The 22,894-nt window shown below is 38.9% G+C and overlaps 1 protein-coding gene across 6 annotated transcripts in view; it reads left to right on the forward strand.

Annotated features, from left to right (window-relative positions):
- The window catches only part of MED12L (mediator complex subunit 12L), a 342,962-nt gene that overhangs the window by 24,917 nt on the left and 295,151 nt on the right, over nt 1-22,894 (forward strand). For all 6 annotated transcript variants that reach the window (XM_054480270.2, XM_054480271.2, XM_063662349.1 and 3 more), the window contains exons 3-5: nt 5,849-5,953; nt 12,314-12,505; nt 17,364-17,523. In XM_054480270.2, coding sequence (XP_054336245.1) covers nt 5,849-5,953; nt 12,314-12,505; nt 17,364-17,523 — 457 coding nt within the window. The remainder of the gene's footprint in view (nt 1-5,848; nt 5,954-12,313; nt 12,506-17,363; nt 17,524-22,894) is intronic.

The following is a 22,894-nucleotide window of genomic DNA, read 5'->3' on the forward strand; positions in this document are numbered from 1 at the left end:
CTGGAGTTTGAGAAATAATGTCTAAGCAACAATAGTTAACACTCTGGAACTTGAATCTTATTCTTATCTTTTGGATTTTTGTCATTAATGTTAACTCTTCTCAGAAACTTTAGGAAATAGACCATCAGGGTGCATTTCTTTGGTTGTGATGCTCTGGATTTTTACCTCCTTTCACTTAGTTTCTCTAGGTCCCTGACCTAAAGTTTTGTACTAATAAACCTCACAGAAGTGACAGCTTCTTTTTTGGCTCTGTGGCCCTAGTGTTCTATAGGAAGTTAAAGGAGTGAAGTGAAAACTTTATACACTTGGTTCCTTCCTGGATCTGTATGTGTGTTTGTGTGTGTGTGTGTGTAGCTTTGCGTTTGTGTCCTTAAGTGAGGGAAGGAAGGGGGCATGGTAGAGAATTCTGAATGGACTTTTCTTCTTGGGATCTCCTGCTCTCGAGCCAAGATGGGACATCCATTTTCTTCCTGGTGGTGAGACCTGTACTGGCACTGGACATGGAAACCCTGGTTTTCTAGAGAGGCAGAAACCTCAAGTCTTCATGTTAGCATGGTCTCTGTATCAGCATCACCTGGGAAGTTGTTAGAAATACAGATTCTCAGGCACCACCCCTGACCTACTGAAGTGGGAACTCTGGGTGGGACCAGCAGCTGTGCTTTAAGCAAGTTCTTCAGAGGATTCTGATAGACGTAAAAGTTTGAGAGCCACTGCTTTAAGGAAAGGGTCTTTTTAATTTCCTAAGAAGGCTTTTTATATCTCTTCTGACTGGAGCTTCAGGTTATCACTTTCTGGAACCAAAAATATGATACAAACAATAGCAGCAATGCTAATTGTCAGCCATTTTTATGTGGTTTCGTGGTTGGGAGCATGGACTTTTTGGAATTCTTCACTACTGTGTGACCTTGGCCAAGTTAGTTTCTCTCTGGGCTTTGTGTTTTTTTGAACTGGGTTATGGAGATAACGTGTTAGAAACTATTACTATCCCCGTTTTACAATTGAGGAAACGGAGGCACAGCAATGGTCCCAGAGCTTGCTTAGAGTCCCTCTTAAATGGAGTAGGGGGTTTAAATTCGAGCTGTCTGATTGCAGACCCTGGGCTCTTACCCACAGTGCTGTCCCCACTCTTGTCTGCATCTCCATCAGTCAGTCTTAGCTGGTGCCGGCTTGTGTCCACCTGGAACCACAACTGCGAGCCAGAGGATGGCCTAGTGAGTTGGAATTAGAGCATCCCCATTGTTGTCGTGTTGCAACATGAGCAAGATTTTGACTGACACTTCAGTATGGAGCTCAGTGTTTCTTAAACCCAGAGCCTGTGAACCTCCCTTTCAGGATAGGGCTCTAAAAGATAAAAGCTATCTCTCTGGTGGCTCTGTGGCTCTCACTGGAAGTGCTGTGGAAATCTGGGCGGGGAAGAGGAGTTAGTTGGTTGTGGCTGCTACCATTGAGTGGGTGGGGCTGTCTTCAGTGTGCAGATGGGTGGATTCCATGAAAAATTGTCCTGTGTCCCCTGCACTTTCAGATGTGTCACTGAAACCTTCAACTGTTTTTTTCCCATCTCAGTGGGAATCTGTTTTACGTATGATCTCAAAGTATTTTTTTGTATGATTTTAATATACATTTAATATACACTGAGTTTCTGAGGAATATAACTGTTGCGTCTTACTATGTTGGGAGACTATTTTGTTAGTTTGAAACTGTAGCAAGAGTGCATCACAGTTTCAAAAAATTCATGTTATGCTCTTCCTGATCATTTGAAATGGCAATACAGCACACCTGTATCAGTTTGCATTTTGTAGTTACTGTGTTATGCTAATGCTAGGAATAGGAACAAACATTTAACAATTTCTTTTTCTTTTTCTTTTTTTTTTGAGACGGAGTCTCGCTCTGTTGCCCAGGCTGGAGTGCAGCGGCACGATCTCTGCTCACTGCAACCTCCGCCTTCCGGGTTCAAGCAATTCTCTGCCTTCTAGGGCCCTGCTTCTTCAAAGTCTAATGTGTCCATGAATCATGTGGGAATTTGTTAAGAGGCTGATTGTGACTCTGGGGGAGGAGTGAGATTCTGCCTTTCTAACAGGCTCGCAGGTAATGCCAGTGCTCCAGGGCCATGGACCACATTTTGAGTTGTGAGAGTCCATTGTAGTGTGCCTGAGCGTATCCTGTTGAAGTGCCTATTTTAAGTTACTTTCCTTTTTAAAAATTTTAGAATGAGAGCATTATATTAATTTAAAAAATATTGGTATAGGTAAGTTGTCTATGAATTTCATTTCACACTAGGGAAATCGATGTTATAAAATGTTTGTTTTCAGGATGGTGTGTGGGGTTTGATGGGGTGAGTGCCCCTACTCTGGGTGACAAAGCAGTGCTAGTTAGAAACACAAATGAAATTACAACTCCAAATTCATGAGGTAGTGACTCAGAATATGCTCATGTTAATTGTTCAGAATAGGATGTCTTTCATTTATTCTTTGAACAAATATTTATTGAACAGCTGCAATGTGTGCTATTTGCCAGGCACTGCATCTGTGCACTCTGTGCTTGGCCTGCGTTTGTCAACAAAATAAAGATCCCCAGTTTTACGCACCTTATCTTCTTGTCGAGGAGACAGCCAATACACATTCTAAGTAAATTATAGTGTGTTTTAAGTGATAAATGCTATGGATTGTTGAAGGATTAGGAATGCTGGGAGGTAAAGGGAATGGGTGGACAGTTCCAGTTTTAAATAGGGTCATCACATTTCTCATTGAGAATGTGAAATCTGAGCAAAAATTAAGATGGTCAGGTCGTTGACTATGTGGATACCAGGAAGAACAGCAGTCTAGGCAGAGGGAACAGACAGTGCAAAATCCCTGATTAGAGAATGCTGGGCTGGTATGTTTGAGAAATTGCAAGGAGAGTAGACAGTGTTAGTGAAGGGAAGTGTGGTTAGGGATGAGGCCAGAAAGGTAATGGGGTTAAGATCACACAGGAACTTTTAGGACATCATAGGGCCTTTGCTTGTACTTTGAGTAAAATGGAGCATTTTGAGCAGGAGCGACGTGGCCTCACTTGAGTTTTAAAAAGCTCTCTATGGCTGCTGTGGTCAAAGTGGCCTTCAGGGGGCAAGGGGAGAAGCTAGGAGAGCAGTTAGGAGACATTGCATTGCCTAAGCATGAGATGATGCAGTGGTGGTAATGAGAAGTGGTCAAATTCTACATGTATTTTTGTGAAATTTAGAATGCGAAGTTTAAACTTCTCAGAACTCAAGGCTCCCAGTAATATCTGTGTGGCTCCTAGTTTGAGGAAAATCTGAGGTAGATGACAGATATGTATCCATTGTTCCATGTTCTTTTCCTTCTGGGGATTCTGAGTTTGTGCACACACTCAGGAGTGGGTGTGTCTCTTCGTCCCAGCGATTAGCAGTTAGATACAATGAGCAGCTATCTGATCTGGTGTTAGTTTAAACTAAAAACTGAAGCAATACTAAACTATCTGGTTCTTAAAATCTCACACATTCTTCTTGATTAGGCCAGAATGTATTTTTAGTAAAAGCATATGCTGTTACTCAATGTTTCTTATAATACTCTGATGGCAAATCAAAGATAAATATTCAGTTTCCTCATCCTACTTTCCTCCTGAGCTCACTGCTGGTACTCCTACTTTCTTAGGCTCAGAGACTACTGAAATTTTGGTAGCACATTTGCTTTAAGTTGACTGAAACCTTTCTGACTTAAAATATGCATTATGTAGTTTTGCTCTATATTTTCACATAATTTATTTGAAAATGTAGGAGCAGTTTGGAGATATCTTCTGATAATGTACATGTAACTCATATTCTGTGCGGATCACGATTTCAGTGACCTTCGATGCTTGGAGGAGACTTGATTACCATAGAGTGAAATTTCCTCGGCCAAACAGTGGCCCGCCAAGGCATTAGTAAGAGCACACATAATTAAGTAAAGTTACATGGCATATCTCCAAGAGACCTCTGTTCTCAGCCAGGGTGACCTTTTTAGAGTTTGGTCAGGTGCTTAAATGTCATAAACTATTTTGTTCTAAGCTTCTTGATTAATCATAGCAGTGATTTTGATCAATTGCTGTTTTTCATTTTATGCATGCAGCAGTTACATAGAGGAATAAGTATATCTTATTCTTGTGCCGTGGCAACCATTACTCCAACTGTTACTAGGATTATTTCTTGGCTTGGAGTGAGGGGAGCATTTACTCAAACCTCTCCCTCTTGTTCTTTCAAGTCTGTATTTTAGGAACTCTGATGTAGTTCCATAACTCAATGATAATCTGGGTAGGGCAAGAAGGTTTTTTTTTTTTTTTTTTTTTTTTTTTAAAAAGCCTTGGGTTATTTTTGATGTGTTGTGACCTTGGAAAAGTATTCCTATATCTATCCAGTAGGAGATCTTTTTAAGGAGAGTAGGAGTTGTAGGCACATATTTTTAGACCACATTTTCATGTGGCATTTGTTCTTTGGTGGCATGGTGTCATGGAAATTTCTCTTCCTAGTCTAGGATTTAGAAGATAGTATTTCTGTGCTAGCTTTGTCCAGTCGCTGCACTATCTTAGTGAGGCACACTTTTCTCATCTGTACAACGGGCATGAAGATACATACCTACTGTCTCCTTTGGAATTGGAGTTGGCAAAGATCAAGTGAGCCAAAATACGTGAGAAAACATTGCAGCTCTAAACTTCCCTTCAGTTGTAGGTTGTGATGTTGTGTGGCTGTAATCATAAGGCATGGAACCTTTTGTTTCTGTCTTTAATTTACCATTAGTCTTGGGTAAGTTGGTGAGCCAGCTTTCTTAAACATAAAACAGGTGTGTGCATAGGGGTTGGCCAGGAATGGAGAATCAAACTATGGGCTCTCTGGAAACAATTCTTTTTTTTTTTGAGATGGAGTCTCACTCTGTCACCCAGGCTGGAGGGCAGCAGTGCGATCTCGGCTCACTTCAACCTCCGCCTCCCAGGTTCTAGCGATTTTCCTGCCTCAGCCTCCAGAGTAGCTGGGATCACAGGCACCTGTCACCACGCCCAGCTAATTTTTGTTTTTAGTAGAGATGGGGTCTCCCCATGTTGGCCAGGCTGGTCTTGAACTCCTAACCTCAGGTGATCCACCTGCCTTGGCCTCCCAAAGTGCTGGTATTACAGGCGTGAGCCACCGCACCTGGCCTGGAAACAATTCTTAAAAAAATCCTATCATTTTATATTTCTGTGAGATTTTTGCTCATTTTTTTCTTTTTCTAACTTATAAGTTAAAAAAAATCTAAACTTAACAGGAAAGTTAAAAGAATAGTATAATGGGCCAGGTGGGGTGGCTTACACCTGTAATCCCAGCATTTTGGGAGGCTGAGGCCAGAGGATCACTTGAGGTCAGGAGTTGGAGACCAGCCTGGCCAAAATGGTGAAACCCCATCTCTACTAAAAATACAAAATTTAGCTGGGCATCGTGGCAGGCGACTGTATGTAATCCCAGCTACTCGGGAGGCTGAGGAAAAGGAGAATGGCTTGAACCCGGGAGGTGGAGGTTGCAGTAAGCCGAGATTGTGCCACTGCACTCCAGGCTGGGTGACAGAGCCGAGACTCCATCTCCAAAAAAAAAGAATAGAAGAATAGTGTAATGAATACCCATATACTCTGCACCTAGAGTCAACAGTTAACATTTGCTTTATCCCTCTACACATTTATGTATTTATGTATTAGTGTTTAAACTTCAATTTCTGCCTTCTTTGATTGTTGTCCTTTCAAGAATTCTCCTCTACAGAGTATAACAAATTTAGCCATTACTTAGGATGCAATATGTTGGATTATGTTGAAGCTTTTACATCCTTCTGCTTAATCAATACCTTCTCTTGAACAGGATGAACTTACTGCTGTGAATGTAAAGCAAGGCTTCAATAATCAGCCAGCCTTCACTGGAGATGAACATGGCTCAGCCAGAAATATTGTAATTAACCCATCAAAGGTAATGTTATTTGTTTGTTTCCTCAGACTCCTGAAAAAGTGTGTATATATGACACCCTTAATAATCACTGTTGATAAATTAGTGTTATTTAAGCCACAATGCATATTCAGATTTCCCCCAAATACCCTGTATACTGTCCTGCCCTAGGATCCAATCAGGGGTCATACATTGCATTTCGTTGTCACATCTTTTAATTTAGTACAGTACAGCTCTCTGCCTCTCCCTCCTCCCCTTTCCTGCCTCTTTTTAAAAAGGCTTTTATGACTGCTATTCTAGAAGAGCCCAGGTCAGTTGTCTGACATACTAGTGCTATATTCTAGATTTTTCTGATGGTTTTCTCATGACGGGATCCAGGTTAGATATTTTTGGTAAGAAGACTACATTGCATCATACCAGGAGACACACAATGCCAGTTTGCCCTACTATTGGCTATAGTTTGATCGCTTGGTCCGGGTGGTGTCTACCATCTCCCTGCATTGGAAAGGTAGTCCTCTCTACCTCTTAGTAAGGTCTACAAGGTGATAATTTGAGAGGATATAAATATCCTATTCTTCAATAAAATTTCATCCTGTTATTTTAGCATCAGTTGATGACTCCTGCTGAATCATTTATTTGCTGGTGATTGCAAAATGCAGGTTTTCTAATTATTCCATACGCATGTTTTACTTGGCATTCTTTTATTAAAAGAAGTGCTTTCTTTTAAACTCAAGTTTTTATTGTCACTTTGGATTCTTTTTTTTTTTCTTTTAATTTGACGTGTTATAATCCGTACCTTCATTTTTCTTTTTGATGCTCAAATTGTTTCATGTTCTGCCAGTAGGGGCCCTGCTAACCTGGCTGCTGGTTAAATGTCCTTGTCATCCTTTGAGCACTTCCTTACTTTTGGCACCAAAACATATTCCAAGTTTATCTTGTTCTTTCCCAAACCAGATCTGGATGCTCAGTGCTACTGGAGTGTCATTCTTTCTAGGCTTTCTCAATGGACAGAGATGGGACACATAGATACCTATTTTTTCTATCTACCTATCATTACCATTTCTAGCCCAGTGCTGCAGGATATTTCCCCTGCTTTTTCGTATTCCGTTTTTAGGTCTCCCTTCTCCCAAAGTGAGAACCTTGGTTCGTAATAATATCAATATATTTATTCATTTATTCTATCTTACAACACACATAAAAAAGTTCCAGAATAAAATACTTCATTGCCACTCCAACAACAAAACCACTGAATAAATGTAGAATTTTTCTACAATACTTTTTGCCCTTAGACTAACTTTCATTAAAAGTATATACTCAGAATGTTGTGCTCAAAATTTTTTTTTTAAATTAAATGTCTTTTTCTGTGTGTTTATCTTATCAATTAGGAATATAGGCTAGGCGTGGTGGCTCACACTTGTAATCCCAGCACTTGGGGAGGCCAAGGCAGGAGGATCACCTGAGGTCAGGAGTTCGAGACCAGCCTGGCCAACATGGTGAAACCCTGTCTCTACTAAAAATATAAAAATTAGCTGAGTGTGGTGGTGGGCACCTGTAATCCCAGCTACTTGGGAGGCTGAGGCAGGAGAATCGCTTGAACCCAGGAGGCAGAGGTTGCAGTGAGCCGAGATCGCGCCGCTGCACTCCAGCCTGGGTGACAAAGCTAGACTCCATCTCAAAAAAAAAAAAAAAGAAAAAAAAAGGAATATAAATAGAATTGTTTGTGTTTCTATTTGTAATCTTTTAGGGTTTGATTTTTTTTTATATATTTTGAGTTGGATATTAAAATACTTTTGTGAAATTAAAAACATATGTACAAATGAAAAGAAATCAGACATGCAGGTGAATTTCTATCTCCTTTCCCTTCTCCAGAGAAACATGTTAATGGTTTGTGTATGATTCCAGATCTCTCTTTATGTGCACACAAATATATAAATAATTGACGATTTGTTGAACTATCAACTGAAATATTAAGCAGTGTGAAAGAACATAGAAACATTTTCTGCAGATAGTCCTATTGACTAAACACAATGTTTTTAGTTTTGTCTTTTTTCAATCTTGATACAATTTTTTACGTTACAACCACAATTATGTATATGTAATTTGTGATTCTTTTTTAAAATTATGATAAAACGTACATAACATTTACCATTTAACCATTTTTAAGTGTACAGTTCTTGGGCATTAAGTACATTTGCATCGTTGTTGCAAACATCAACCATTGTCACCGTCCATCTCCAGAACTTTTTTTTTTTTTTTTTTTTTTTGAGACGTATTCCAGGTTTATGTTCTTCTGTCCCAAACCAGATCTACAAGGTGGAGTCTTGCTCTGTCGCCCAGGCCGGAGTGCAGTGGTGCAATCTTCGCTCACTGCAACCTCTGCCTTTCAGGTTCAAGCCATTCTCGTGCCTCAGCCTCCCGAGTAGCTGGCCGCACCCGCCTCCACACCTGGCTAATTTTTGTATTTTTGTAGAGAGAGGGTTTCACCATGTTGGCCAGGATGGTCTCGAACTCCTCACCTTAAGTGATCTGCCTGCCTTGGCCTCCCAAAGTGCTGGGATTACAGATGTGAGCCACTGTGCCCGGCCTCAGAGCCTTATCATTTTTCTTAATTGATCTACTTTAAAAAATTGAAACATTATTTTGTATACACTTTTCCTTATGGCTGAAGTAGTCATATGAATAATAATTCATGGCTAGGTAACATTCGATGATGTATGTGCTGTAATTGACTGAAACCTCTATATACGGCAATTAGTTTGTTGCCAGTTTCTCATGGTTATTTGTAAAGAAACTGTAGTCATACTTGAAAGTATAGCTTTTGTTCTTTAGGATAAATTCCCTGAATTGTATTACTACTTGGTTAAAGGGTGTATTAATCTACTAGGGCTGCTATAACAAAATACTTCAGACTGGGTGTCTTAAACAACAGAAATGTATTTTCTCACCATCTGAAGGCTGGAAGTCCAAGATAAGGTGTCAGTAGGTCTGGTGTCTCCAGATGCGTCTCTCCTTGGCTTGCAGATGGCCACCTTCTCACTGTGTCTTCACATGGTCTTTTCTCCTTGTGTGTTCCTCCGTGGTGTCTCTTCTTATAAAGTCCTACTGGATTAGGGCCCAGTCCTGTCACCTTATTTAACCTTAATTACCTCCTTAAGGCCCTATCTCCAAATATAGTCACATTGAGGGTTAAGGCTTGAAGATGAATTTTGAGGATGTACAATTTAGTCTCATGACAGAGAGTATGAATGCTTTCTGTCTCTTGATATGAACTGCTAAATTGTTCAGTTGTATAAAGTTTTATGTCAATTTAAGTAACTGAGTAAATGGAAATAACATCTATTACACTTCCACTACCACTCTTTCTGTGAGATTTTCTCAAGGACTCAAGACTTCTGAGGGGAATTTGATTTTATAAATATGAAATACATGAATTATAATGTAACTCCTAAATTTTTTCCCCACATTCTTATCAAATGAATTATTTTTGAAAATAGCTTTGGATGGATGGAAACAAATGTTAAATTTAACCTTATTTCTGGCCATGTGTGGTGGCTCACACCTGTAATCCCAGCACTTTGGGGGGCTGTGGCAGGTGGATCACCTGAAGTCAGGAGTTCGAGACCAGCCTGGCCAACATGGTGAAACCCTGTCTCTACTGGGAAAAAAAAAAAAAAAATTAGCTGGGTGTGGTGGTGGGCACCTGTAATCCCAGCTACTCTGAGAGGCTGAGGCAGGAGAATCGCTTGATCCCAGAAGGCAGAGGTTGCAGTGAGCCGAAATCACACCAGTGCATTCTAGCCTGGATAACAGAGCGAGACTCTGTCTCAAAAACAAAACGAAAACAAACAAAAAACACCTTACCTCTTATACCTTGTTTGCGGGATTACACAATTGTATAAACCTTTTAGAGGGCAATTTGGCAATGCTTATTAAAATTGCAGAATTATACAGTCTGAATTCTGGAAGTCTATCCTAAAGCTCTAGCTGACTATGTATGAAATAACAAATGTGAAAGCCTACTCATTTTAGTGTGATTTGTAATGGCAACATTTTGGAAAAAATGCTGTAAATGTCCATTAATGGTAGCTTGATTAAATGTATATCCACACAGTACATTGTTATGTGTCTATAAAAATGAAGAAGCTTTCTGTATACAGATAAGGAAGGGTCTCATTTACTAAGTGTGCATAATGAGCTATACATACAAGGAAGAGAAAAATAATAGATGTGTGTTTACTCACCTGTATCCACATAAGGAAACAATGGAAGGACACATGAGAAATGAATCAAATTGTTTACTTGGAGGTAGGCATTGGGACTTGGGAATGAGGCGGCTCTTTACTTTTTATTGTATTTATGGATTGATTTCTGAATAATATATATTGCTATTGCAATTAAATGTTATAATCATGTTTTGACCTTTTTTGGAGCGCTAATGTGTATTTTCTAGTCTTTTGCTTTCTTGGGAATTTTGACTTTGTGAACAGTATGCATTTGTTTACAAGGGCTTGTTAGCAGGAATTAATACATAAACATGCAGTCACTGTGTTCCATTGCTATCATTAAGTATATAGGAGAATATAATTATAAAATAGATTGCTCAGACTACTTTTTTCATTTTTAGAGCTCTGCTTATTATTATTAAGTATTTAAACATAATTGCAAATAAGAGACCTTTTGAATGTACAGCAGTCTGCAGCTGTAGGTGTTTTGTGCTCTTGGTGCACAGACCAAATATCAATTGAGAAATTTAAAATTAAACAATTGGCTGCTACTGGCTGCTTGTTTCCAAACAGCTGGTTTTCCTACATTTTTGCACTTAATTTATTCACTGTTTGGACATCCTGCAAATATTTGCTTTAAAAGAAATCACAAACTGCAATGAAGTTGTTTGTATATAAAAAGACAGACTCCTTTTCTACTTATTCTAATTTTTATTATTGTATTACATTAACACACCAAAACCAGACTTCTTGTCATTACATCAGTCACAAAGATCAAAGAATGTCAGGCTTTTCACCCTATAGATGAATTTGGCTAATGGCTTACAACTGTGTTTCAACCTGTAGACTAATTGTTTATTGACTCATTAACTAAGGTGGTGATTCTTATTTTGCTTCAACAGGTTAAGTATTTTATTTTAGTCATGGTTGCCACTTTTTGCTCACTTCATTGGGGATATTTATCAGAAATTAACTGCATCATTGTATTGAAGAACTCGCAGAGTCTGAAATGTGATGCTTTGATAGGATTCTTGAAAAAATTCCAACAGATTTTCTATAGATTCACTGAATTTATTTTTTATTTTTATTTTTATTTTTATTTTTATTTTTGAGATGGAGTCTAACTCTGTCATCCAGGCTGGAGTGCAGTGGTGTGATCTTGGCTCACTGCAACCTCTGACTCCCGGGTTCAAGTGATTCTCATGCCTCAGCCTCCCGAGTAGCTGGGATTATAAGCGCATGCCAGGCTAATTTTGTATTTTGTTTTTTTTTTTTTTTTTAGTAGAAACGCGGTTTCACCGTGTTGGCCAGGCTGGTCTCAAACTCTTGATCTCAGGTGACCCACCTGCCTTGGCTTCCCAAAGTGCCGTGATTACAGGCGTGAACCACCATACCCAGTGAGATTCACTAAATTTTTAGATATTTGTTCTCTGCCTTCTTGTTACTTCTTTCCTGTTCCTTTCTTTTTTCCTTGTCCATCTTTAATTTGGTTAATATGAAAATGATACAGTAATTCATAGTAGCTTTCTTTGCCACTTTGCCTCATTCAGAGCAGGTAATACTAGCTTTCTCTTGAAACATTGTAGTTTTGAAATTGGCAGCCCAATAAAAAATGTTGAATACCAAATTTAATTGAACCTTTTGTAATTTGCCATTTAAATAAATTAAATTTCTCTAGACTCTTTGTTTAAAAGCATTGAGTGTAAATACCGAGTTTCCTTTCCAAAAATAAGTGCTATTAAGATGAAACAAGAAAAAGAATGATTACCGAGTGATTACTAGGCTTTCTCCTCTCAGGGAAAGCATTCTCTCCTGACGGGTGTGTAGTATTAGAAAGGAGAAAGAGCAGCTGAAAGATTAAAGCAGAACCCATTCTACTGAAATTTATTCAGGATGTAATTAATTTCATCTTAGCAGAGATTTCCAAAGGCTCTCCTTGCCCCCTTCCGCCAAACTACTTGTGAATAGTGGTATAAAGGTGTTGTGTATCATACTTAGTGTAAGGAAATCACATCTCTTGGCTTCAAAGACTTAAATTCCCAATTTATTTTCTGATGGGGTGTATGAAGATTTTCAATTGAAACAAGAAAAATACTAATGTACAGTACTAAGCTACTTGCTTATTGTCTTAACTATCCCTTTTTTTCTCTTCTTTCCACAGATTGGAGCTTATTTTAGTAGCATATTAGCTGAGAAACTGAAGCTTAACACTTTCCAGGACACGGGAAAGAAGAAACCACAAGTTAATGCTAAAGATAATTATTGGCTGGTTACTGCTCGATCCCAGAGTGCAATTCATAGTTGGTTTTCTGACTTAGCAGGAAATAAGCCACTTTCTATTTTGGCGAAAAAGGTATCAAATATTTCTTACATTGTTTTAGTTATGGTCTTATAATCAGCTCTTTGGGATAATGTTCAAGTATATATTTGTTTTTCCCAATTCTTTTTGAGACTGCAAACCCATTGGCAGGTTTGTGATCCCAGGTGGATGTTACTCCATGCTGTTTTCCCCTTTATTTTGATTGCATGTGGTGCCTAGGACATCTATAAATCCCTAAACATTCTGCATATCAAGCTGTTTATGTGGATTTTAGGTAGACAAGATTTTAAAATCGAGAACAGGCAAAAAGACTTCATTTAAAAAAATTACATTTCCAGTTTTCTTAGGCCAAGATGTCCAAGATTTGTTAAAAAGATTCTTGCTTTGAGGTTATTTTCTTGTCTTTAAAAGTACCCATCCAAATGCTTCAAGCTGTCTCCTTCCTACCAAGCGAGATAAAGATTGTGATTCTGTGTGTGCTTGTTCTTTGAAAAATTTTTAGAACAAAATGGGCAGGTTTATTCATAGCTTCTAGCTTTTTTTTTTTTATAGGGGAGGGGATGTGGGAGGTTCTTTTAAAATCTTTGCCTTTGGTCATTTTTCTCAAGTGGGAAATAATACATAGATTCAACAATCTTGTGGTCCAAACAATATAAGATACCTCTTGAAATTTATATAAGAAACTAGAAACCTTGCTCATAGTCCTGATCTCTGATTTCTTGCATAACTTTGAAATAATCCCAGGGGTCTTTTCTTATCTCTCCTAAGGCCCTTTAGTGTTAGGAGTGCCTGTCTTCTGTTCTTAGTATCAAGTTTTCCTTACCAGCTTGGTACAGGCCCAGTTTATAGGGGAGCTCTTTTGTATATTTGCCTGTTTTCCAAAGCAACTCTTTGAAAATAGTGTCTGTAGCTTCCATTGGCTTTATTTTGCCTTAATGTCGTAACATTGTATTGCCTTGCATAGATTTCAGTGGTGAAAGGCAACTGAAATCTTGGAAGAGTGTAACAGTCAGCATAACCACCTCTTACCATTCAGTTAGTACCACTGTCTCAATCCAGGCTGAACCATGTATGACTTCTTTTCCAGTGGTGAATATTTACTTTGTGGTCCCACTGTGGCCTACGAATTGTATCTGAAGGCCATATAAGTCATAGGGCATCCTTCAATATTTGATGGCTTTTGACTAACAGTTCATACTTTCCATGTTGCCAGCCTGACATCTTTCCATTTAGGTTTTCTTTTTTCATAAGTTTTTAGAGTGCGTATTTTGGATTTGCTGCTCTTGAGGAGTTGATGCCCTTGCTCTAGGGAAGTAGTGGTTTCTCCTCTTGTAGGAGGAAGTTGAATCACGGTGCAGTGTATTAGCCATTATTCTTCTTTCTTTATTAGGAGCTGCCTCTGGCCAAGTCAGGTGTTCCTCGGGTAAGCCCTGATGTTAATTCTTTGCAAACTTGAAGATGTTTTCTTTATAAAATGATTAAATATACCTTGAAGTATTCATTTCTTGGGCATTTCAAGAATCCTTCCCCTTCCCTCCTCAGCATATCATCTTCTTGAGATGGTGAAATCTCTTTTAGAATGGGGTAAAGCAATGCATTCTCTGCATGTTCTTCATAATAGAAAGTTCAAATACTTCTTTAATTTTTGGTATTCATCTGTGCGATGGCTTAAGGTGGAAAGCCTGGGTTTACCTGCTAAGATCCTGAGTCATCTTTGAAATCTTATCTTGAGTTCATAATAGTTTCCTGTATGGATCATGTTTCAGGACCTGATTTTCTGCTACTGTGAAGCTTCACAGCACGCCAAGGCATTTATCCACAGAGAGGCTTGTAAAGGACCTTTTAACTCAATCACAATTGTAGATAGATTTGGAAAAGGAGACTTCTGGCATCTAGGGATATTCTTCCAGGTCTTGAACCGTTCATTAACTCTCACCTGTTCCCTTCAGGTGACTTTGATTACTATGGTCTGTGAAATTTTCTTTTGCCTTTACCCTTGCTTAGCAAACAGAGGATGCAGTGATAATGTGCATCCAAGGAGAAAGGTGATAGGACACCCTTTTGTGGATTGAAAGCCAGCACATGCTAGGTGTCTTAATTTTCTCTGTACTTAGATGCAGCTGTAACTTGATTTAGAACCAGACAACTGCCCTGTGATTGCCAAGTTTTAGCTATCATTTAAAATCAGATGGATTCTTTACTGAAAAACATGTAATGCAGCAAGGTGAGGAAGTCAATACTTTAGTCAATATGAACATATTTTTCTTTTTGAGTTGGCCCAACTGTAGATTTGACAAAATTATTAATATGTGTCTGGTCGGTCTGCTTTCTTAATTGAATAACTTCTTTCACATATGTTCTTCTTAATTCTGAAGTCTTGATTTGCATCAACCAGTTCTCATGGGATTCTGCTAGTACGGAGACAGTGAGGTAGAGGTTTGCATTGTGCTGTTAATGTAAGATCTGTGCTGAGTTTTGTTTGCTGTCTTATCTAAACATTTCACAAATTCAGATGTTTTATTTTTTCCCCTCTGCCAATTGTAGTTCAAAGGAAATCCTTTAGGCATCTATGAAAGATAACTACTAGTAGTGACTCTGTTGGAGATGCTAACTTGCACTTGTTTATGTTTTAGGCCTTGACCTATATAACCTTTTGGCATGTCTGAATGAAAGACAGTCTCACCTTGACAATGAAAATTTAACTCGCTGTCACCACACTGTACATTCTAGTGAAAAGCAGCAACTCGGGTCTTGAACTGAATATTAAACTCTGTGCTTTTCTTGTCCCTGACTTAAATGATGGCCAGTAAACCAAGAGCCTTGTGCTCCATGAGAGATGTGCCTTGTAAGCCTAATTTTCAGGAAATGTTCCTGTTAAATTGTATCTTTTTTGTCTAAAAGAGGTAAAATTTGCTATCTGTCTGCAGAGAGGAAGCCTTCTAGCGTTGGCCTATATGACTTTTATCTCCCGTTTAGTTGTGTTGGGTGCAGTGTAATCGCCTCTGTCATGAGGTCTGTGTTCTGAAGTCAGCACCCACCCAAGGCAGGAACTGTACATGACCTAAAGTCTCTTCAATTGCCCATAAAATATGTATGTGGATATACTACATCCTCTTTTTTTTTTTTTTTTTTTTTGAGACATGATCTCGCTGTATTGCCCAGACTGGAGTGCAGTGGCGTGATCTTGGCTCACTGCAACCTCCACCTCCCAGGCTCAAGCAATTTTACCACCTCAGCCTCCTGAGTAGGTGGGACTACAGGTGTGTGCCACCATACTCGCCTGATTTTTATATTTTTAGTAGGGTTTTGCCATGCTGCCCAGGCTGGTCTCAAACTCCTAGGCTCAAGTGATCCACCTGCCTCAGCTTCCCAAAGTGCTGGTATTATAGTCCTGAGCCACCATGCAGGGCCTATATGCTGCATCTTAATGTGCAACCCAGACAGCTTTTCCTTCAGCATTGAAAAGCTTTATGGTTATTTGGCAAGACCAGGTGAAAGAGTTTGCTTGTTTTTAAGGGCCACATACTAAAAGAATGAGCTCTTAAAAAGAATTATTCTAGGATCGCACTTTGTACCAAGTGTGTGAATAGTCAAATTTGTGACATGTCAGTGCACAGATATCCACTGTATGAGTGAGGATTTGGTTAAGAGAAAAATGCCATGCTATATGAATCAGTTAGCTGGTTTGAAGCCTTCATTTTCACAAAATCAAGTAAGAGTTTGGGACAGAGAGACCAGGGCTCTTGGTATTTATAGTAGTGATGTTCAGGATCCTCTAAGAAAGGGTCACATCCATGGCCTGAAAGCACTTTGGTTGGCATGGAGAAATCCTTGGAACTGACAGCAAAATAATCATTGTAATTTTGATTCATGTAATTGTTTTGCTTTATCCTTATAACTACCCTGTGAGGTGGACAGGGTTGATGTTAATAACACAGTTCATAAATGAGGATCCCAGGAATGAAGGGCTTAGCCAAACAGGCTTCATTCAGGAGTGGAGTACAGAGGGGGTCATGGCTGGCGTGGGGCATGTCCTTGGCCCTCAGTCTCATTGCTCTCATCCTGCTGCGTCGTGGCTAATATAGTCTTTGTTCACTGTTTTTCTTCCTTTATATTCATAAACTTGAATAGATGATATAGATGAATGGGCTATTCTTAGGATATTTATGAGGGATACTAGAAGAATGAATTAACTCTTTCAAACCATTCAGTGTACATTGGGATACTAATTTGCTAAATAGTACCTTTGTGGTCTGGAAGACATAATTAACTGCCTCAAGTGCCTAATTTCAACCAGTAAATTAATTACCTAGCTATTTCTGGCTCAGTGTTTATTAGGCAGATTCACTGATCCATCACTGTAGCCTCTCTTTTAAATTTTGTACTAATGTCACTTTTAGAAGCTTTCTGGAAATTGTTACTCTTATGAAATTTTAATCAGAAAGCTTTGTACACACACAAAAAAAGGTCCTGGATAAAATATAGAGTAGGGACAATTTTCACTTGGTCTATCCCTTCCAATTTTGAGATAAATTCTTTGGAGGACTGTCATGAAATTATTTTTCCTTGCTCTGTTGATAAGATAAGTAGCTCTCAGCATCTGAGAATTTGAAAATCATTTATTTAAAAAAAATGGATAGCACAAGTAATGAAACTTTTATATTGTGCTACACCTAGTTTTGATTATTTTTTCTTAATGAAAATTGGCTTAAAATGTTCCTTTAAAAAAACAAAAACTACTTGCACTATTTGAAAATCGATTAAGGATATACTTTCTTAGGGCCAGCAGGTAACTTACAGACTCTTTCTTTTGCTTCCCCTTTATTTAGGTTTATGTAGTGATGAACACAGTATGTTATTATTATAAATATACTATGTTGTTTCTTTTTAGGTTCCTATCCTTAGTAAAAAGGAGGATGTTTTTGCATATTTAGCCAAATATTCTGTGCCAATGGTTCGAGCAACGTGGCTGATCAAGATGACTTGTGCTTATTATTCTGCTATATCTGAAGCTAAAATTAAGAAACGTCAGGCTCCTGATCCGAATTTGGGTAAGTGAGAGAATACAATACACCTTACATTTCATTATTGATTTTGCAAGTAATTGTTGCCTGCACGCTGTGGATACAGCCCAGCATGGTGAGTGTTGAGAAGGTCCGTGGTGAGACTGATTCGCTCGGGTATGGATAGGGCAGCTGTTCCTAGTTCACTCAGTCTCAGAATCCTGACTCCATTAGCAAGGGCTGTTGATCTTACTGCCAAAATATATCCTGAATCTGAACACACTTCACCACCACAGCTGTTGAAATGCTGGTTCAAGCCACCGACATCTCTTAACTGGATATAGTCACAGCCTTCTATCGTCTTTCTCTGCTGTTACTTTTGCTCCTTACATTGTATTCTCTGCATAACTACTATACTAATCTCCAAGCCTAAATGGTATATTGTGTTTCTATTTATAAATTTACAGCAATTTTTTATTACAGTGGGAATACAGATCCAGATTCTTTACTGTGGCCAGTGAAGTCATTGCTGATCTGCCCCCGCCCCCGCCTCCCCCTCTTCCTGTGATGTTCCAGCCATAGTGCCTTCCTTCTATCTCCCTAATATGCTGAGGAGAGCTCCTTCCCTTTTCAGGGCTTCTGTGTTTCTTGTTTGTTGTACTTGGTTGGTCTTCTCTGGGATATTTGCATGCTTCTGTCTCTTCACTGCAGCTTTGGCTTAAATGTCATTTCTGCAGGAGGCTTTCTCTGGCCGTCTACCTAAATTGCATTCCCTCTCTTTCTCTCCTCTCCCTCTACTTCTGGTTATGTTCTCATATGTTATTATTTTATTCAATGTCCATCTCAATATCTGAAATTATGTTTAAAATATTTGTATCTGTCACTCTGTGCTCCACCTCACAGACACTAAAATGTAAGGCCCGTAAGGGCAGGAATGTTGGTCTTATTCTCACCAAGTCCCCAGTGTCCAGAATTATGCTGGCCATGGTCAGTATTTTGAGTCAGAGTCCCCACTATATTGGTTTCTAGACTGTGACTTCTTGAGGTGGTGCTAAAACATGCTTTGTAGAAGATGTGATGCTAAACCAGAAATGTACATAAAGAATTATATATAAATATGACCATTTAGAGATTGGGTTTATAAATAATTCTTTATGAAATGAAAACAGCTTGTGGTTTTGTAAGGGAGAGTCCAATCACAAATCTGTGAGGAGGAGGGACAGAAAGTACAGACGTCTTCAGATGCCAGGTGGTGCCCTGGATAAATGAGTTGGGGTATAAAGTGGTGGGGAGTGGTGTGATTGGAGCACACTCTAAAAGCATGAACACTTAAAATTAAAAACAAAAACATGGTCTGAATTCTGTGGCTGCCATCTTTGAGTTCGGCATCATCCTATACGTGTTGAAAGAAATAAGCAAAAAGAAACTGTATTTTAGAAAAGAAATGCCCAGAAATGCCCAGGAAAAAATCCTGGAAGGTAGTAATCCACAAGTTAACAGCGATGGCCTCTTAGTGTTGTTTTCACAGTGGTCTTCTATTATCTTTATATTTCTCTGAGTTTATTCCCCCCATCAGCATTTTATTTTATTTGAGGGAATACAAAAGAAGTACCCCTTTTTGTTACTAAAGTAATACATTTTCATTACAGAATTTTCAAATGGTGCTGAAGTAGATACAACATGATGTTCAAGTTTCTCTTCTCCCTTCTCCTCTGTTACCTTTTTGGAGTTTCATTCAGCCTTCACACACACATATTTCTTCATATATCTACGTGTGTGTGTGTGTGTGTGTGTGTGTGTGTGTGTGTGTGTGTGTGTTTATCTCCACTGGATTAACTTATTTATTTATTTATTTTTAGAGGTGGGGGTTCTCAGTCACCCATGTTGGAGTGCAGTGGCATGATCATAACTCACTGCTTCCTCAGACTCCTGGGTCGAAGTGATCTTCCTGCCTCAGCCTCTCAAGTTGCTGGGACTATAGGCGTGTGTCACCATGCCTGGCTAATTCTTTAATGTTTTATAGAGACAGGGTCTCACTGTGTTGCCCAGGCTTTTTTGGAATGCCTGGGCTCAAGTGATCCTCTCACCTGCACCACCCAGAGTACTGGGATTACAGGGTGAGCCACTGCCCAGCCAGTCTCCATCGGATTTATTAATACTTCTCCCCAGGACCTGGATATCCAATTGCTTACTAGCCACCTTCACTTTGATGACATCTGAAGTGTCTGAATCGGCATCTGAAACATAATGTATATCAAATCAAGGTCTTGATTTCTTGCCATCCCTTAACTGTTTCTTCCTGACATTTCTTCTTAGTAAATGTTTTTGTGTAGTTATTGGGTGGGTAAGGGTAAGAGCCAAATTGTCATTCCTGGTATTTCTCTTTCTCTCAAAACCCTACATTCAGTCCGTCAACAGTCTTGTCATCTTTCCTTTCAAAATAAAACCAGAATCTGAAAACTTGGTCCTCTGTGTCCCTGCTGTTACTCTGGCCAAACCACCACCCCCTTTGCCTGTCTATTGCAGGGTTTTAGCCAATATTCTTGTTTTTGTTTTTGTTCCTCTAATGTCAGCTTTCCACTTTGTAGCCAGAATGATCCTGTTAGGGCAGAAATTACGCCATCCTTATGCCCAGAATTCTTGCATGGCCCCTTGTCCCACTCAGATTGTGTAACTCAGCGACGCCAGCTACCTGCCTACACATTCCAAACTCAGAGCCGTGCTGACCTGTGGGTGCGGCTCTTCCTTCACCTGTGGGTGCACATGGGCCTGCTCCCTTGCTCCGCTGTGGTCTCTGCCCAGACGTGCTTCCTAAGAAAAGCCTTCTCCGACCACTGCTGCCAAAATATCTCCCTTTTACTGTCTTCTTACTCTGCTTTTTCTTCATTGTTCTTAACATCATCTGATGTTATTTTTATATTAATTTTTGATCATCTGTGTACATCCACTCCCAAGTACAACACAGGCTCCATGAAGAACTTTGCTAGATTTGTTCAGTGCCGAGTCTCTGAAGATAGTACTTGGCATACACAAGGTGGTCAGTAATTTTTAAAATAAATAAATGAATAATTAGGCCTGAAACATTTATGTTTGTGTGTGTGTGTGATGTGATTACATATTTCTGCATCTGTGTATGTATGTATTTAAAAAAATTTCTCCCAATTAATAATCCTTGAAACTTTCATTATCACCAGCTATATCGGAGAGACTACTCCATTCCTTATGTTCTCTTCGTATATATTTTTTTGGTAACATGTTCTTGTCAGTGTTTTTCTTGATGTTCAGTTTAATCTGACTTTGACTGCTACAAAAATGCAAAAAGGAAATGCAGGAATGATTTTTACAACTGAAACTTAAAACAATTTTAGAGCAAGTAAGAGTTCAAGCCAGGCATGGTGGCTCATGCCTATAATCCCACCACTTTGGGAGACCAGGGCAGGAAGATCGCTTGAGCCCAGAAGTTTAAGACCAATCTAGGCAACATACTGCGACTTTGTCTCTCCAACCCTCCCTACCAAAAAAATTAGTAAAGTGTGGTGGTGCACACCTGTATTCCCAGCTACTCAGGAGGCTGAGGTGAGGGGATAGCTTGAGCCCAGGAAGTTGAGGCTGCAGTGGGCTGGGATTGAGCCATTGCACTCCAGCCTGGGCAACAAGAGAGAGACCCTCTCCCTCAAAAAACAAACAAACAAAAAAAACAAAAAACAGTTTGATAGATCTTGATAATTTGGAAAGGTTGTGTAATTTCTGGGAAATCCCAGATATGAGTGTTTCACCAGGACCACATGATTTCCCCTACTAAATGGAGGGAAGTATAGCTCCAGTTTCTACTTAAGAACGTTATGGACTTGTTGGATTCATTAGTTTTACCATTAATTTCCTTATCACTATGGCTGGTTGGACTTTTGGAGGGTTTTCTCCCCACCAAAAAGTTAAAACTTCTATTTTTTGCATACCCATAATGGATGGATTACTAGGTTTAGTCACTAGCTGTATTTTTTCTTCCTCTGTAAGCCAGATAACATACGATTCTGTTTTTTGATCCAGTTGATTTACAATATATTGCAGTTCATGGGTTTTTATGATTATTAATGTATATTTAAAATTGTGAATATTAACTCCATGAAGATCAAGTGCCTATAATAATATTTCTTATGTTAGAGTATCCAGGCTTTGAACTAAGACAGGCCAAAGGCAAAGAAATATTTTTAAAATGTATGAATTTCAGGAATTTACCCCTAAGTTCCCAGGTCTAGCATCTCAGAGGGAGCTTTGAGCTTTACTTTTATCAGTGCTGCCACTAAGAGACGAGGTGATTTAATGCAAAGTCCTTAGCTTCTCCAGACATCAATCTTTTCAGCCTTGATTCAGTCCAGTGTCTGTGTTGCCTTTGTCATGTTTTTTTTAGTTGTCTTTAATCTAGAACAGTTCATTAGCCATTTTCTTTTGACTTTGATATTTTTGAAGGAGGCACACCAGTTATTTTGTACTGTCCATTGATTTTTCCTTTCTCCAGTGTCTCATTAATAGATTTAAGTTACATACCTTTGCTTGGAATAGCCTGGAGGTGATGCTGTGAATGTATCAGTATATCATATCCCAATACTGGTGGTGGTAACTTTGATGATTTGGGTAAGGTGGTGTCTATCGGATGTTTCTCCTGCAAAGTTACTGTTCTACCCTTTGTAATTAGTAATTTACCTATGTAAATATACAGTTCCTTTCTCTATATTCTTATATGTATTTTAATTGAAAATGCAGGATTCTATTTATACTGTATGAAAAGAGCATGTTTTTCAAATATCTAATCTTGTTTTACTATCACTTTGTTACACCTGATACCTCTGACATTCTCCTTTGTCTTCAGCAGCTTTTTCAACTTTTAAAAGCAAATTATACAGTATATTTGAAAGCATTTGGCTGTGTAGACATAGCCATAATGTAATGTAGCTAGTTTCACACTCCTAGCAAGGGATACAGCCAAGCGAGTACACACATATATATGTGTTGAATTGGATTAAATCACATACCCTTCAGAAGATTAACTTCTAGTAATAGGTTCTGTGTTCTGGCGTTGATAGCAAAAAGAATCATTCAGCATGTTTGGGACAAGATTGACTATCAAGTGTCACCCTTTTCTGGCATTGGTTTTATGACTTCCATTGTCGTGATGATTGTTCTTAGGATTTGTAAAGTGTTTTTAGTAGAAATGACTTTTATTCCTTTGTAATAGAAACGTGTTTTATTTTCAGTTCCTACTTTCAGCATTGGAGCAGAGCTATAAAGCACTGCTGTTTGATTTTATTGAAGGGAACTTTTCCCAAAGTTAAGTGGGCTCACAGCAACAAGGAGCAGCACAGAGATCCTCACTGTTGTTATGCAGAGAGTTACAGATCTCAAATGTAGATTAAATGGGTTG

This window comes from Pongo pygmaeus, chromosome 2 (assembly GCF_028885625.2).
Source record: "Pongo pygmaeus isolate AG05252 chromosome 2, NHGRI_mPonPyg2-v2.0_pri, whole genome shotgun sequence".
Taxonomy (NCBI): domain Eukaryota; kingdom Metazoa; phylum Chordata; class Mammalia; order Primates; family Hominidae; genus Pongo; species Pongo pygmaeus.